The 18,584-nt window shown below is 19.8% G+C and overlaps 2 protein-coding genes across 2 annotated transcripts; one reads left to right on the forward strand and one right to left on the reverse strand.

Moving 5' to 3' along the window:
• Positions 1-359: 359 nt before the first annotated feature.
• Bma-spon-1 (Uncharacterized protein) lies at positions 360-11,104 on the forward strand (the record flags this gene model as incomplete). The annotated part of the gene is made up of 15 exons (XM_043079401.1): positions 360-504; positions 1,297-1,397; positions 1,824-2,040; positions 2,470-2,598; positions 3,042-3,193; positions 3,881-3,969; positions 4,295-4,460; positions 4,877-5,105; positions 6,106-6,279; positions 6,457-6,627; positions 8,565-8,789; positions 9,139-9,330; positions 9,730-9,881; positions 10,306-10,381; positions 10,923-11,104. 15 exons carry the CDS (start codon positions 360-362, stop codon positions 11,102-11,104), a joined length of 2,400 nt encoding a protein of 799 aa, XP_042935335.1.
• Positions 11,105-11,742: 638 nt separating this feature from the next.
• Positions 11,743-16,243, reverse strand: Bm17567 (Uncharacterized protein; the record flags this gene model as incomplete). The annotated part of the gene is made up of 7 exons (XM_043079402.1): positions 11,743-11,883; positions 12,424-12,606; positions 13,365-13,615; positions 13,966-14,068; positions 15,308-15,459; positions 15,671-15,761; positions 16,241-16,243. 7 exons carry the CDS (start codon positions 16,241-16,243, stop codon positions 11,743-11,745), a joined length of 924 nt encoding a protein of 307 aa, XP_042935336.1.
• Positions 16,244-18,584: the final 2,341 nt, after the last annotated feature.

Here is an 18,584-nt window from a genome sequence, read left to right on the forward strand (position 1 = left end):
GAAAAAAAAATGATTGATTATCAAATATAATTACTTATAGTGTAAAATTAATTTATTAAATTAAACTAAAAAGAACAAAAAAAAAAAATTTAGATTTGCAATGATTGATAGATTTTATTATAATTTATGATAAATTATTGTAATTAGAAATGGTTGTAATAACATAGATGAATATAAATGATTTGTAATTTGATAAATTTTATTGATATAAAATAAATTATTTTAATTAATAATATCTTTAATAACTTTTAGGTTTATTTCAATAAATCGAAATTTTTTTTTTTTTTAAAAAAAAAAAAAAAAAAAAAAGAATGCAATGGATATTTTATTATTTATTACTAATTTTATTACAATCTATTATGGCTGATAATTGTCGGCGAAAATTATATGAAGCAAAAGAAGAGAAAACACCTGGTAATAGTGGTTTTGTTATTGAAATATCAAGTGCAACAAATACCACTGATAATAATCCTGATGGTTATACACCAGGTGATAGTTATATTGGTAAGTTCTTTGATAATTAATTTTTGGAAAAAAGAAAAACCTTTTTTTTTTTTGGATAAATAAATAATGAAATAGGTGCAAGTATAGTACTATTTAATAATTAATAATTATTAAAATTATTAATTTTATTTCTTTGTATATTCGTTTTTTTTTTGAGTTTGAAATGTTAAATTAATTTTGATCTTTTTTTAATTGATGAATGAACTGTTGTTGCATTTAAATTTAAACAGTTAGGTGTAAAGTGTGATATTATTTAATAATTAATAATTATTAAAATTAGCAAAATTATTTCGTTGTTATTTCTGTTTTTTACTTTTGAGTTTAAAATGTTAAATTAATTGTTAAATCAATTTTTTTTGTAATAGAATTCAAAAAAAAATTTTTTTTCATCAATGAATGAATTATTATTGGATTTAAATTTAAACAATTATGTATAATGATATTAATTTAATCTATTATTTAATATAATATTATTTAATTTTTTTTTTTTATTTAAGAAATTTTTTTTTGAGATTTTTTGGGCATTAAACTAATTATTTAATTTAAAATTGTACAAAAATAAAAAAAAGATAGAATTATCAGCAAATGAATTATTTTAAGCATTTTTTTTTTCCATTTTTCCACTTTTTTAGCTTTAAAAAAAAATATTAAACCAATTCTTATGCCTAAACATAGAAAAGGAGTAATCAGCAAAGTAATTATTAAATTTTTTTTCATTTAAATTTGAGAAATTTTTTTTTGAGTCTAAACTGTTAAATTAATTATTAAATTCAAAATTTTAATTAATTGTAGTGAAATTACGTGGATGGCGCACAAAATTTACTGTACAAGCATTCCGCGGCTTTGGCATTTATGCGCAATTTGAAAGCGGTGAACATGCAGGAAAATTTGATGTAATCTTTTTAAAATTATTCCAACATTTCATCTTTTCGTTTTTTTTTTTTTTTATAACAGATATAAAATTTAAAAATTTTTAAATTTTTAAAAAAGCAAAAAAAAACCATTAATTTCAAAATTTTTACTAATTATTTGCATATTTTTATAATGGAAATAATTGATTGATAATATAAATTCAATTACTCCAACATTATATTTTTTTTTTCTGCATTTTGTTTTGCTTTTATAACAAATATAAAATTTAAAATTTTTGTAAATTTTTACAACAAAAAAATTTTTATTTCTTTAAAAGAAATAATAATTTCTAAAAATAATAATAGAAATAATAATTTCTTGAATTTGTTGTTAATTATTTGCATATTTATAATTGAAATATTTGGCAAGCAATGTAAATTTAAATTTGAATTACTTTTTAATTATAGCTTCAAGGACGAAAAGGTGAAGCACGAATTGCGCCAAATTGTCGTAAAGCTGGTGTGTCACATTCAAATTTAAAACCTAAAACATCCGTTCATGTCTTATGGCATGCACCGGAAACATCAGAAAAAGGATGCGCATATTTCCGTGCATCCGTAATTACATCCCGAAAAATATGGTACGGTGATGATGGACCATTAACAAAAAAATTTTGTGTTAAAGGTTTGCAAAATTTTTTTTTTTTTTTATAGTATGCAGAAAAAAAAAAAATTAATAGCAATTTAAAATTTAAATTAATAATAGTTTAAGTTGTAATAAATGGGGTAATTAAATAAAATTTGATTGATTAATTAATTATTAATTAGTATATTATTATGCAACAATTATGCTTTAATTATAACTACAACATAAACAATTATTAATTTAAAAAATATAAGTACCACCTGTCAACATTACATTTCCTCTCATTATCGTAGGTACGAGAAATTCCTAAATACTTGAATTTATTCATTTCGAAATCATTTATTATGATTTACTATATCATATGCTTTCTAACGTGTATACGTACGTGTTCAAACGTGTAATAGAAATGAAAAATAATTTTCTTGAATTTAATTAAATTTTTGTTTTTTGATGGCAAAATTTTTTAAGAAGGTTACAAAAAAGCGCTAATAATTGATGAGGAAAATTTGGATTGTTGCGCATGTGATGAAGCAAAATATGATTTGGAATTTATTGGTTTATGGTCAAGAGATACACATCCTAAAGATTATCCATCTTGTATATTTCATTTTCATTTTTTAATTTCCTTTTTTTTTTTAAAAAAAAAAAAAAAAAAAACAAAGAATGTAACATTTAATAAACGAATAACATAATAAATTACATAGAATTTTAATTTTTTTTCAAAAAATTAAAAAATAATTAAAGTAAATCAAAATTTAAAAAAAATTAAAAATAGAAGTTTAAATAATTGAAGTTATAATAATTTATTTTTGTCAAATTTTCTTGCTTTCCTTTCTCCTTCATTAACATTTTGTTTTCTTTTTTTTTTTTTTTTTTTTTTTTTTTTTTTTTTAATTTAAAAAAAATATTAATAAATAAAAAAAAAAAACCTTTTTTATGTTAAATTCAGAGGGAAAAAGACAAGAAAAAATGCTTATTAAATTATGAATAGTTATCAATTATCAGTAATTACTGATAATTTTATGATTATATTTTTCAAGTAGAACATTTGACGCATTTCACGGATATGCTTGGCGCAAGTCATAGTAGTAATTATACAATGTGGAAATTTGGTACGATTGCAACGGATGGTATGAAGGAAATTGCTGAATGGGGTAATACTTATAAGGGAGAACAGGAAATGAAAGCAAATGTATGTTATTTTATTTCCATTACTATTATTATTTAATTTCATATATATGTATATTTATTTATTTTTCGATTTGTTTTTATTTACTCTATTTATTTACATTTTTTTGTTTTTATTTACTTATATGTAAATATTTGATAAAATAGGTATTACATATATAAGAGAGAGCAAGAAATGAAAGCAAATGTATGTTATTTCAATTCCATTACTATTGTTATTTAATTTCATATATATGTATATTTATTTATTTTTTTTTTTTTATTTACTAAATTCTATTTTTTTTTATGTGAACATTGTATTACTTTATTTATTTTTTTTTTATATATTTGGTAAATAAATTTGTTGCAATATTTTTTAATTATTTTTTGATATGTTTTGTTCAATTTCGTTGGAATTGTTGATATGAAATTTTTTATAAAACTGAATATAAGATATCGCAGAATTGAGTATAGAATTTAATTTTCATTTTAATTTTAAATATCATATAAAATATAATTTTTATTTTAATTTTAAATATTAATTGTGCGAAACTGAATATAGGATGTAATATTTATTTTAATTACAATTATTTAAATATTAGTTAATTAATTGCCATCATATTTTGCATTCATAAATAAATGAAATGCTTCGAAAGCAAAACAAAATAATAAAAAATAAAAAAAAAAAAAAAATAGATTAATATATTTGCAGGCAAAAGAAATTCGTACTTTAATGAAAATTAAAGGATTATGGTATCCGGAAGTGCAAGGAAGAACGACTAGTTCATTTGTTGTAAACAAGTAAATATTTATTACATCAAAATTTATTGTTGTTTTTTTTTTTTCAAATAACGAAAGAAAAAAAAGAAAGGAAAAGGAAGAAAGAAAGAAATAGAAAAAAGGAATAAATGAAATTAATTATATCAATTTACTTCACAAATATAAATTAATTATTAAAAATTTTAAGTAAAAAAAAAAAAAAAAAAAACGGAGAAAATATTGCAAAATTTGTGTTAAATAAAAAAGAAAAGGAAGATAATAAGGTAAATTAAATCGATTAATTAATTAATTAATTTCATTTGATTGATAATTATTTTGATTAATAATTATGTTTTTAAATTATCAGATATCATCATCTTGCTTCATTAGCTGCAATGTTTGGACCATCACCGGATTGGTGTGTCGGAATATCATCCGTTAATTTATGTTTACCTGATTGTACATGGATACCGGAACGAACATTTGAATTGCTACCATTTGATGCCGGAACTGATAACGGGCCAACATATATGGTATTTTTAATTTTTTTTTTTTTTTTCAAATTATATTATTCATTTATACAATTTCAATTATTTGATTTTGTTCAAAATAATTATAACAAATTATAAAAAAATTTTTTTTTTAAATATTAAATTTAATCAATTCTTAGCATTTCATAATGTTATCTTTTTCAATATATCAATTATATTTCATTTCATTTTGTTTTGTTTAAACAAATTTTTTATTTGATAAAAATTTGATTAAATTAAAATAATTAAAATAGGAAATGAATTTTTTGTTTTTCTCATCAAAGAAATGAATTTTTGTTTTTCTTTTTTCTCTTCTTTTCACCTAAAATATCTTAAAATTGTATAAATTAGAAATGAAATTTACTGCAAAATTTTTGAATTAATTAATTTTAAAATTTTAAATTATTAATTTTGTTCAGTCACCGAATAATCCAGCAGAACCACGTATACCAATTCATCCAATAACAACAAAACTTGATAAACGTTCACCATTTTACAATGAAAATAGTGATATTATTGCACCATTAGCTCGATTAAAATTAAGCCGGAAAGAAGTGATAAAATCGGAATGCAAAACGGAAGATCAATATCAAATAGAAGCATATAATGCAACAAATACTAGTGAAGATGAAGAATATAAAGATCGTCGTTAGTTTATTTTATTTTATTTTATAAATTTTAATTAGTAATAAATTAAATTTATTTATAACTTTTTTTTTAATTTATTATAAATTTAAATTAAAAATTTTTTTCTTACTTTAAATTTATACTGAAATGATAACAATAATAATAATAATAATAATAATAATAATTGTTTGAATTAGTAATAAACTGTTTAATTCACAATCTTTAAATAATATTTATCTTTCTTTGAAAATGATCATTTTTTACTAAATTACATGATATCTTTAAAATAAAAAATAATTGTTAAAATTAACAAAAAAAAAAAAAAAAAAAAAAATTGAAAGGATTGTGTAAAAATTAAAAATACAAAAATTAATATGGATTAAATATTTTGATTAAAAATACTAAATGAATAATGTTTAATTTATTATTACAAGTTTTATATTATTAAGGCTAGATATTATGAATATTATTAAGATTAGATATTATGAATATTATTAAGATTAGATATTATGAATATTAGTAAGATTAGATATTATGAATATTATTAAGATTAGATATTATGAATATTATTAAGATTAGATATTATGAATATTAGAATATTATGAATATTATTAAGATTAGATATTATGAATATTATTAAGATTAGATATTATGAATATTATTAAGATTAGATATTATGAATATTAGTAAGATTAGATATTATGAATATTATTAAGATTAGATATTATGAATATTATTAAGATTAGATATTATGAATATTATTAAGATTAGATATTATGAATATTATTAAGATTAGATATTATGAATATTATTAAGATTAGATATTATGAATATTATTAAGATTAGATATTATGAATATTAGTAAGATTAGATATTAGAAAAAAAGATGCATCAAATTTATTAAAATTCCAGCATTAAAAAGGAATATTTAAGATTTTTTTTTTTTGAAAACAACAATCAATTAGTTTTACTTTTATTTTTAAGCAATTAATTAGTTAATTAATTAATTACTGTTTGTTAGGCGAATGTATGGTGACAAATTGGGAACCATGGTCATTATGTTCTGCAACCTGTGGTAAAGGTATTCGAATGCGTTCACGTGTTTATGTATTTCCAATAAAAGCGCAAATGTTCCGATGTCATCGTCAAACAATTGAAAGACAATTTTGCAATGCAGAAATTAGCGAATGCCGCGGTTTGCAAAATTTTTGAAACTTTATTTTTCGTTGTTAATGGAAAGTTTAATTTGGAATTATCAGATTTTTTTTTTTTTTTTTAAATTATTAGATATTTTGTTTTTTTTTTTTTTCTTTTTTCACTTTATACATTTTGCGCTTAATATTATTTAACAATGCTAAAAGTGAAATTTCAGATTCGGATGCATTCAATTCGAAATGTTCTGTTAGTGGTTGGTCACCATGGACAGAATGTAGTGTCACATGTGGTTATGGGACAAGATCGAGATCAAGAATATTTAAAGAATCTGATTCAAATAATGACACTTGTCCAAATGTTGAACTTATTCGTAAAGATATCTGCATTGGTTAGTTAATTAATTAATTAATTAATTAGTTAATTACTTCGGTAGTTATGTTTATTTTTATGTAACTTTTATTTTTTGTTTTTATTCTTTTCAGATATCAGCTAATTTTTTTCAAAAAAATATAAATTAACATAAATTTATAAAAAATCATTACTTATAACTAGATGAAATTAGAAAAATCATCACTGATTTTTCTATCGATTTATTGATTTTATTGATTTTTTTAATTTTTGAATGAAACAGTAATCCATTAAATGTTACATTATAGATATTCTGAAATTAAAAATGTAAAAAAATGTGTAGAAAATTTCTAGTATTTCTATTAAAACATATATTTATTAATTCATTTCGAAAATAAATTATTAAGTATAAAATTTTATCATTTGTAAGAATAAATAAAATTACTGAATAAAAAATAAAATGTAAGAATAAATAAAAAATAACATTTGATAAAAAAAATCATAAAATCTAATTATCGTTAATATATATCCGGATTGTTATCACACATTATAATTATCAGTTGTACAACCGGATTATTATCAAACATTGTAATTACCAGTTGTATATCCGGATTATTATTACACATTATAATTATCAATTGTATATCCGGATATCATCACACACTATAATTATCAGTTGTATATCCGGATATCATCACACACTATAATTATCAGTTGTATATCCGGATATCATCACACACTATAATTATCAGTTGTATATCCAGTTGCATATCCGGATATCATCACACACTATAATTATCAGTTGTATATCCGGATATCATCACACACTATAATTATCAGTTGTATATCCGGATATCATCACACACTATAATTATCAGTTGTATATCCGGATATCATCACACACTATAATTATCAGTTGTATATCCGGATATCATCACACACTATAATTATCAGTTGCATATCCGGATATCATCACACACTATAATTATCAGTTGTATATCCGGATATCATCACACACTATAATTATCAGTTGTATATCCGGATATCATCACACACTATAATTATCAGTTGTATATCCGGATATCATCACACACTATAATTATCAGTTGTATATCCAGTTGCATATCCGGATATCATCACACACTATAATTATCAGTTGTATATCCGGATATCATCACACACTATAATTATCAGTTGTATATCCGGATATCATCACACACTATAATTATCAGTTGTATATCCGGATATCATCACACACTATAATTATCAGTTGTATATCCGGATATCATCACACACTATAATTATCAGTTGCATATCCGGATATCATCACACACTATAATTATCAGTTGTATATCCGGATATCATCACACACTATAATTATCAGTTGTATATCCGGATATCATCACACACTATAATCATCAGTTGTATATCCGGATATCATCACACACTATAATTATCAGTTGCATATCCGGATATCATCACACACTATAATTATCAGTTGTATATCCGGATATCATCACACACTATAATTATCAGTTGTATATCCGGATATCATCACACACTATAATTATCAGTTGTATATCCGGATATCATCACACACTATAATTATCAGTTGTATATCCGGATATCATCACACACTACAATTATCAGTTGTATATCCGGATATCATCACACACTATAATTATCAGTTGTATATCCGGATATCATCACACACTACAATTATCAGTTGTATATCCGGATATCATCACACACTACAATTATCAGTTGTATATCCGGATATCATCACACACTATAATTATCAGTTGTATATCCGGATATCATCACACATTATAATTATCAGTTGCATATCCAGATCATTATCATATATCTAACTGATTGAAAAAAAAAGTTTTTTTTTGATAGTAATGATTTCGATGATGATAATATTGATAATGATAATTGGTATTTATGAAGTGTGAAATATTTTACATTTTTCAGGTGATAATGGGGATGATTGTAGTGTAACACCGGATCCACTTTGTCGTGCAACATCATGGAGTGAATGGTCACCATGTAGTGCGTCATGTGATGACGGAGTTCACGTTCGAACACGTCTACTCTTTTACGCTGAACATGAAGAGCGTTGTGCTAATGTTAATTTACTTGAAAAAGAAAATTGTCAATTACAAACTTGTCGACGTTTACTAAGCGTTCATTCAAAAGGTTTCATGTTTTTAAATTAAAATATACTAAATTTTCTTTTCTTTTTTTTCAAACAAAATTTTTTTCTTCAATTATAATTCAAAATATTTTGATTACAAAAAATTTACAATAAAACAAATACGACTCAATTATAAAATCTCTCGTTAATTTCTTTTTGCTATTTCTAATTTAATGAAAATATGAAATTTCATTCATTTTTTTTTTTTTTTAATTTTTTATATTTATATTTTATTTTTGAAATATTATAATTAATTTTAACTATTCGTAAAGTATATGTTTGAAGAGAATTACTAACAAATCATTATAATAATTAAAATTATTTAATAATTTTAAATATAATTCTGTTTAGAAATATGTATGGAAGAGAAACAAGAAGGACAATGCGCTGGGACATTTCCGCGTTATTGGTATAATTCAAAATTAAAACGCTGTGAACGATTTATCTATACCGGTTGCAAAGGTAATCGAAATCAATTTGAAACTGAAAATGAATGTAAACGAATGTGTTTGGAGTATTATGCAAATCCAATTGGTGAAGTTGGTTGGTTTTGTTTACATTAATTTATTTTAAAATTTCATTTACTATTTTTTTTTCTTATTTTTAAAATTTCTTTACATTCATTTTTTTTTTTTTTTTTTACATTCTAAATGTTTAAATTTTAATTGAAATGAATGAATATAATTAAAAACAAAATCACTTAATAATTGATAAAATAAATGAACAATATTTTACTCATTTACTTATAATATTTACTTATATTTTACTTATTTACTTGTAATATTTACCTATATTTTACTTATTTACTTATGTAGTAATATTTCATTTATTTGCTTATAATATTTTATTTACTTATTTAACATATTGAAAATGTATATGTAATGAGAAAAAAAAAAAGTAATCAAAATATTTAGAATTGATACTAATCGTAATAATATTAAGTACCTGGTCACCAATTAGTCAACGAATTTGGTGTTGATCAGGTAAACGATGGTGGTCCACCGGTTGATTGTGTTATCTCAGAATGGACACCATGGGGTAATTGTTCAGCTACCTGTGGCTCAGGTAAACGACAACGTTCACGACAAATTGAAGTTCGTACTTCCGTTTTTTTTTTTTTTTTTTTTGTTTTTTTTCTGCAAAAACAAAATGATCAACTTAAATTATTTTTAAATTATTATTAAATTATAAATTTATTAATAAAAACTAAATTATTATTAAATTATATTATTATATATAGAAGTTTATTTAAATTTGACTTGGTCATTAATTATTTAACTTTTTAATACAATACAGAATGATATAAACTAAAAAAAAAAATAAATTTAAGTTTAGTTTAATTTAATTTAATTTAGTCCATACATTATATCGTAGAATATTTGGCTTAACTTTATCATTAATTATTTAACTGTTTAATGCATTATGGAATGATATAAACTGATTTGAAATAAATTATTTTAAGCTTAAAATAAATTAAATTAAATTTAACTTAAAATAATTCATACTTTATTAATTTAGGTATTTCCACGTAACGGTGGACGTTCATGTCCTGAACATATGGTGCAAGAATTACGTTGTGAATTAAGACCATGTGGTAAAGTTGTTTTTATTTTTCTATTTTTTTTTTTTTAATATTTATTTAATATTAAATTTCTTTTTTTTTCCTCTTTCATAATTATGAGCATTTAATTAATTATACATATTTGTTTTTTTTTTTCTAATTCGTTGAATTTTTAAATCTTATTTTTAATTCAGTTTTATTCGTTTTCTTTAAATTTTATTTACCTTTTTTTTTTTTTTCAATTTACTTGAATTTTTTAATTTAATTAAAAAAAAAAAAAAACTTTCTTTCTTAAAAATTTATAATTTTAAATTATTTTTCACTTTTTGTTTAATTTTCTTTTTTTGAGTTTTTTGCTTTTGATTCTGTCATTGAAAGTGTTTTTTTGCTGAGATAAAGTTTAGGAATACAATATGGATTAATTCGTTTTTTTTTTTTTTTTTTTTTTTTCTTTTTCTTTGATTAATTAAATTTATATTTTTAAAATTTTTGATTCACTTCTTTTTTAAATTTCTTAAATTTAACTTTTTTTTTTAATTGATTAATTATGATTTAAAAATTATTATTATTTTAGCAATTCAAAATTGTCATGTTAAACCATGGTCAATGTGGTCACCATGCTCGGTGACATGTGGCGATGGTAAACAAATACGTCGACGACGTATTATTAGACCACATCGTTACATTGATGATGAAGAAAATTCACCGTGTAATGCACCAGAAAAACAATTTCGTCAATGTCATATAAAATGTTAATTTTAATTATAAAAAAAAAAAATTATACATATATATTCCATATCATTAATTACTATTCACTTTTGTTTAATTTAATTTTATACTTTCAAAAAAAAAAAAATTTTTTTTTTTTGCTTCAATTATATTTTATTAAATTAATAAAATTATTTGTAATTTCTTTTATTAATCAATTAGTACAGCAAAGCAAGAAAAAACAAGAAATAAATACAAAAAAGAATTTAAAAATTCATACATTACAACTATTTATTGTTTATATTTATTTTCAAAAAAATATAAAATATCGAGAAAAGGAATTATTTTTTCTCATAAAAGAAAAAAATTTTATGCAAATTTTAAGCTTTTATTTTCACTCATAGATTTAAATAACTATTTTTCTTTTTAAAAAAAAAAAAAAACGATTAATAATTTTTTTTTTTTTTTTGAAAAGATTAATTTCCTCAAAAATACATATTAATTATAATGTATTTCAAAAATATATTAATTATAATATATTTTAATGATTGTCGTAAATTTGTACAATTGCTGAAACAAAAGAATTCGAACAAATTAATTCAAAAATATAAGAAACACCAATATATATGTAAATATTATAATTAAATCAAATAATTAATTAATCAAATAATCATAATTCGATTGATTCAACTCGAACAACGTTTCGTTGTCTTATGAGTTCTCATAGCTTCATCAAATGTTATTAATGGAAGTCGAACTTTTTGCATTTCCATTTCATTTTTCTTTATTCGATCAATTTGTATCTTTAATCCTGATATATATTTAGCCTGAAATTATTGAATAAAATTAACATAAAATTATCAAATAAAAATAATTTTCCTTTCTTTTTTTTTTTGCTTACATTCATTTATTTTATTTCATTCTATTATTATTATTATTATTATTATTATTATTATTATTATATATTATTATTATTACTTCGCCTGGAATAATTTCAGTAAGGGAATGTACCATGTATTATTTCATATTATTATTATTATTATTATTATTATTATTATTATTATTATTATATAGCCCAGAAATTTATATTGAATAAGAGTGATTTTTTAATTGAAGTTTATTATTCCATTTCATATTATGTTTTCGATAAATAATAATAATAATAATTTTTTTTAATATATTATTATCCTCACCATTTTATATTATTTTCTAATAAATTATACTTTTTAATTAAAAATTTGAAATAATTTTTAATTTTAAATAATTTTAATTGAAATATTTATTCGAAATATATTTCCTCCATTTTCTTTCTTTTTCTTTGACAAATTAAAATTAATTTAAAACGAAAAACAAACAAACAAACAAACCGTAATATAACCAATTAATGCACCAACAATATAACCCACAACTACATCATGCAAATGATGCATACCATCAATAATTCGTGTATAGCCAGTATATAAGGCCAGGCCAAGCGCAAATAGTTGTATTATTGGCTTTATAATAATAACTAAGTCATCGCCATGCGGAATTCGTGATTGCATATATACCTAATCATTATCAGTGATAAATTTTTTTTATTAATGGATTAAAAAAAAAAAATTTATGTGGAATTCGTGATTGCATATATACCTAATCATTATCAGTGATAAATTTTTTTTATTAATGGATTAAAAAAAAAAATTTATGTGGAATTCGTGATTGCATATATACCTAATCATTATCAGTGATAAATTTTTTTATTAATGGATTAAAAAAAAAAAATTTATGTGGAATTCGTGATTGCATATATACCTAATCATTATCAGTGATAAATTTTTTTTATTAATGGATTAAAAAAAAAAAATTTATGTGGAATTCGTGATTGCATATATACCTAATCATTATCAGTGATAAATTTTTTTTATTAATGGAATAAAAAAAAAAAAAAAATTATGTGGAATTCGTGATTGCACATAAACTTAATTATTATTTTGTAATTATTACAATCTAATTATTATCATTATCAGTGACAATTTTTTTTTTTTTTTTTTTTTACTAATAGATTTAAAAAATAAATAAATAAATCAAAAAAGACATTTTGAAAAGTATTTAAATGCAAAATATTAAACAAATTAATATAAATGATAATTTTCCTTTTTGAATAATTACTAATAATTAATAATATATTAAAAAAAAGTATGTTTTTCTTTTATCAAATTAAAAATATTACAAATAAAATATTTGAATCAAAAAAAAAAAAAAAAAAAGAAACTGATTTCAAAATATTATTTTATTAAAAATAAAAATTATACTTGTAAAAAAGTACCATAAAGAAAACTGCTGCTGTCATTGCTAATGATGCATGTCCACTAAAAAATGACAGTCGTGCTTCTTTGACAGTTTGATTATAATTATTGCCAAGACATTTATAATTTACAATATAGGTATTATTATGACAATAAACATTATCATATGATGGATTACATATATCCAAAAATATTGGTCTTAATTCACCAACAATAAATTTTGTTGGAATTGCAAGCAAAAGTGTCAGAAGTACGCCAAGTAAATTATATGCTGCAAAATAAATAAATAAAAATTAATTTATATTAATTAAAATTATTTTAGTTTAACAAAAAAGAAATGTGCATATATGCATAAAAAGTATTAAATAATTAGAAAAAAAAAAATTATTATTTTAACAAATATTTCATCGTATTATTATAATTTAATAGGTGAAAAGAAAAAAAAAAAAGATATTTGCTCTATTAGCTTTAAAAAAAAAAAAAAAAAAAGAAAAAAAAAAAAGAGCTAAAAACAATTTATTAATTTGAAAATATTTTAAATTACATTCGTTTGAGAAAAAAAAAAAGAAAAAAAAAAACACAGCAAAAATTGTAAGGGAAGGAAAAAAATTAAATATTAACCATGATATTTGAAACAATTCACCAATATTTGATTGAATTTAAAACCTCGCCAGCTATATGATTCTTTATAATATTTTGAACGATATAATTCGGTAATTAAAGTCTGAAATTTATTTAAAAAATTTTTATTTAATTATTTTTATTGTTATCATTGCTGTTTATTACTGTTTATTCTTACTATCATTATCACTCAGTTACTATTTAATATTATTATTATTATTATTATCATTATCGCTATCATTATCATTGTAATTATCGTCAAAATTATTATCATTAATTATTAGTAATATTATTATCACTAGTTATATTATTACAATTAATATATTACTATTTGCATACGAGTAATATTATTACAAATAATATTACTATTTGCAATTATTTGTATGTTGTTATTATTAATTATTATGATTATTATTATTATGTATTATTATTATCACTATTATGTATTACTATTAAATATTATTATTAAGATTATTAAATATCATTATTATTAGTGTTATTATTATTATCATTATTATATATTATTATTATCATTATCATATATTATTATTATCACTACTATATACTATTATTATTATTAGGTATTATTATTACGATTATTAAATATCGTTATTATCATTATTATACTATCATTATTATATATTATTATTATCATTACTATATGTTATTACTATTAAATATTATTATGATTATTATATATCATTATTGTATTATTATCATTATTATACATTATTATTATTATTATTATTATTATTATTATTATTATTACTATTATTCTTGTTGCAAAGAGAAAGTTACTGAATACAATTACATCACATTAATGAAATATTTTTCATAATTGCTAAAAGCAATAAAAACTTTTCTTCTTTCCCAACATTTTTCACTTTTTTCATTCCCAAACTATTTCTCAGACAATTTTTACTGAGAAAGATCAAAAAATATTTCTAAAGTAAATGAAAAATGAAAAGTGAAAATTATAATTTGCACCTGATTATATCAATTTGATGAAATATTGTTCGTATAAAACATAAAAAAAAAAAAATAATTAATAAACTTTATCAAAATAAAAAAAAAAAAAAAAAAAAACGAAATATAAAGATTTTAAATTAAAATATCAATTGAGAAAAATTTATCTAAGCAACAAAAAAAAAAGGAAGAAATAATAAAATATTTGTTGATAATATCTACTATGAATAAATTTATTTCAAACAAAATATAATATAATTATTGTAAATATAATGGTACATATAAAATAAAATAAGATTTAATTAATTTCCATATTACCTATTTACTCAGCGATTTATTAATTTCAAAAAAAAAAAAAAAAGAATTATATAAATACTCCAGCAAGCGGAAGAAAGAATATCGATGTAAAAAGCATCGATGTTGGTATGGTACTTGATTTATAAGGTAGTTGAATTGTTAAATCATTACAATAGAATCCACGATGATATGGTTCTAAATATAGATTGGGAAGAGTTTCCAATGATATACCTTAAATATATTTAAAATTTTAATTTTTATCTTTTCTTAAACAATCGCTAAAATTATTATTAACGTCCTTTATTAACTGTTGTAGAAAGTAATAACAATAATAATAGTGGTAATAGTAATAATAATAATAATAACAATAATAATAATAATAATACTTAAATTAATTTTAATTTTGGTTGTTTAAAAAAAAAAAAAAAAACAAATGAAATACCAATAATTGTTCCAATGAGTACATTAATAACGAATGGTTCAAGTGTAACTTTCTTCTGTACCAAACATTTATTTGTTTCTTGCACTGATTCCTGCAACAAATATAATATCAAAAATTTTTAACACACAAAATTTGACAATTTAAATTTTAATTAATATTAAAAGAAAGAAAACAAAAAAAGAATGGAAAAGATTTTTTTTTTTTGGTAAGAAATTGAAAATATTTTTACATACTGTTTATCATTTCACTTTTTAAACAGAAAAATAAAAAATAAATAAATAATAAGAAAAAAATTAATACAAGAAAAAGAGCTTTCAAATTATTAATAATTATTATTGCTATTATTATTATTATTATTATTATTATTATTATTATTACTAGTATTATTATTACTATCACTATTATTATTATCATTATCATTTATTATTACTATTGTTATCATTTATTATTATTATTATTGCTATTACTATTATCATTATCATTTATTATTATTAATTATTGAATTTTAGGAATCGAAAAACGTTATACATATAATAATATATTTGAAAAAAAAAACAAGAATTAACATACCATTATTGAATTAATTTCACTGAAATGATTGAAGTTCAAATTTAATTAAGTTTACCTCCAATAACCTTCAAAATTTAAAAATGAATTATTACTAAATTATTCGAAAAAAAAAAAAAAATTTTGCTTACGAAAAAAAAAATAGAAATAAAATCAATAATGAAATATTAAAAAAAAAGAAAAGGAAACAGTAATAAATTGCTAGATGAACAATTATTTTATCGATCTGAATCATTGTTTGTTAAAAAAATAAAATAAAATAAAATAAAATCGATAATAAATATTATTGGCAATTTTTTTAAATTCAAATCTAAAGGTCAAAAGGTCAAAAAGTCGCAAGAAAAGAAATGGAAGAATCGATCAGCTAATTACGACGAATGGACCGACCGATTGGAGTGGAAGAATATACGGCACACATTGATCGATGACCTTTTGTTGTTCTTAATTTTTGTTTATTTCTTTGTCACTTAAACTTTTCATTTGCTTTCTTTCTTTCTGCACTAACACTAGTTATGTAAGATTATTATTAATTTTTAATAAATTCATTTAATTTTTTTTTTTAAATTTTTTCTTTTTTTTTGCAATAAATTAATTTAATAATTTAGAATTAATTATTGAAAAATACATATAAAAGTTTAAAATTTTTTTAAAATGATAATTTTATTGAATGAAATGTGCAATAAAATTTGGAATTAATATTGGAATGAAATAAATAAAATTTAATTTAGAATGAAATAAATAAATTTTAGAATGAAATAAATAAATTTCTGAGAATTATTGCTTTTCCTAGAAGATATCAGATTGTTTACTTTTATACTTTATGAATGCAGTTCTTTTCAATATTTAAACCAATTAATAAATTATAATTTAAATGTAATTAGCAAAAAAAAAAAACAATAAATTCATTTTTAAAAAGTGTAGTTTTCTTTTTTTTTTTTAGTTTAATTAATCACAAAAAGTTAGTTTATGGCAAAATTTCAAAATGGTGAAGTCATAATTAATTATGAATGCATTGTATTGTGAAAAAAAAAAAAAAAAAAAGCATATAAAATGTTTTGTTATAAAAATTATGGTTTGAAGTAATTTGTGAAAATTTCATGCTAAACTTTTTTTTTTTCTTAAAAAGAAAAAATTATTAAAACAAATATCTTTAAATTTACTTGCTTATCATTAAAATAAATCATTTAATAACAATAATAATAATAGTAGTAATAAAATAACAATAATAATAATAATAATAATAATAATAATAATATAATACTTGTACAAGCACAAAAATAAATGAACAAAGCAAAATTACAAAATGTTTTAGCAAAATATTTTGAAAACAAAAATTGAGGAGAAAAGACAATTAGTAAAAGAACAAAAAATATTGAAAATGTTATTGTATCATTTATTTTCATCATTTTTCAACAATTTATTTTAATTTTAAAACTTTTTCATTCCTTTTTTCGCCTTTTTTTAAAAATTGTTTTGTCAGTTTCTTAAAATTTTTTGTAAAATTTTTTCTATGAGAAATTGTAAAATTTAAAAATGTTATCATTTCAATGATTTTTCCTTTGTTTCTCATTTGTTTAAAAAAAAAAAAAAAATAAATAAAGTATTATTTTTATTACAAAGATTTATTGTATGCTAGCAAAATGATAACTTTGTTTAGTTTAAAAGTTATTAACTTTACTTATTATAAACTGAATGTTCTAATCTCGAATAAAATTATATTTTTGCGTGTATATGTAGAATAAATTATATTTATTTATTTTTATATACTTATTTTATTTTGCACTTGTTTTTGTGTTTTTATCTTTTGTTCAATTTCTATTATATCAATTTAATTAATTAATAAAACAATCAATAACAAGGAAAGATGTTGATAAAATGATAAGAAATTTATTGATAATATTCAAATTTATATTCCAAAAAAAAAAAAGAAAAGTTTTTAAAAGAGCAATAAATTGTCACTTACTTTTTGTTAGTAGTATTTTACTAAGAATAATTAATAAATTTTTTTGCAGTAGTCTAAATTTAATAATTTTATAATAAAAATATTAATATGATTGTAATAATTTTAATAATGACTATAATAAATAAATATATATTAATGATTTTAATAAGTATTCGAATAATGGATTAATTCGAAATCGTATATTAAAATGTTCAAATGTCATACGAATTTTACAACTATCTTTTATGCTTAAAATAATCTTTAACCTTTGTTTAATTGCTAATTGTATTTAAAAACAATGCAAATATATTTACAAATGTATTTACAACTTATCTGTGTGATATATTAACATTTTGCTATTTAACATGATAATACTGATTATCAAATTAAACTTTAGTAGATGAA

This window comes from Brugia malayi (genome assembly GCF_000002995.4).
Source record: "Brugia malayi strain FR3 genome assembly, contig: Bm_v4_Chr2_contig_001, whole genome shotgun sequence".
NCBI classification, from domain to species: domain Eukaryota; kingdom Metazoa; phylum Nematoda; class Chromadorea; order Rhabditida; family Onchocercidae; genus Brugia; species Brugia malayi.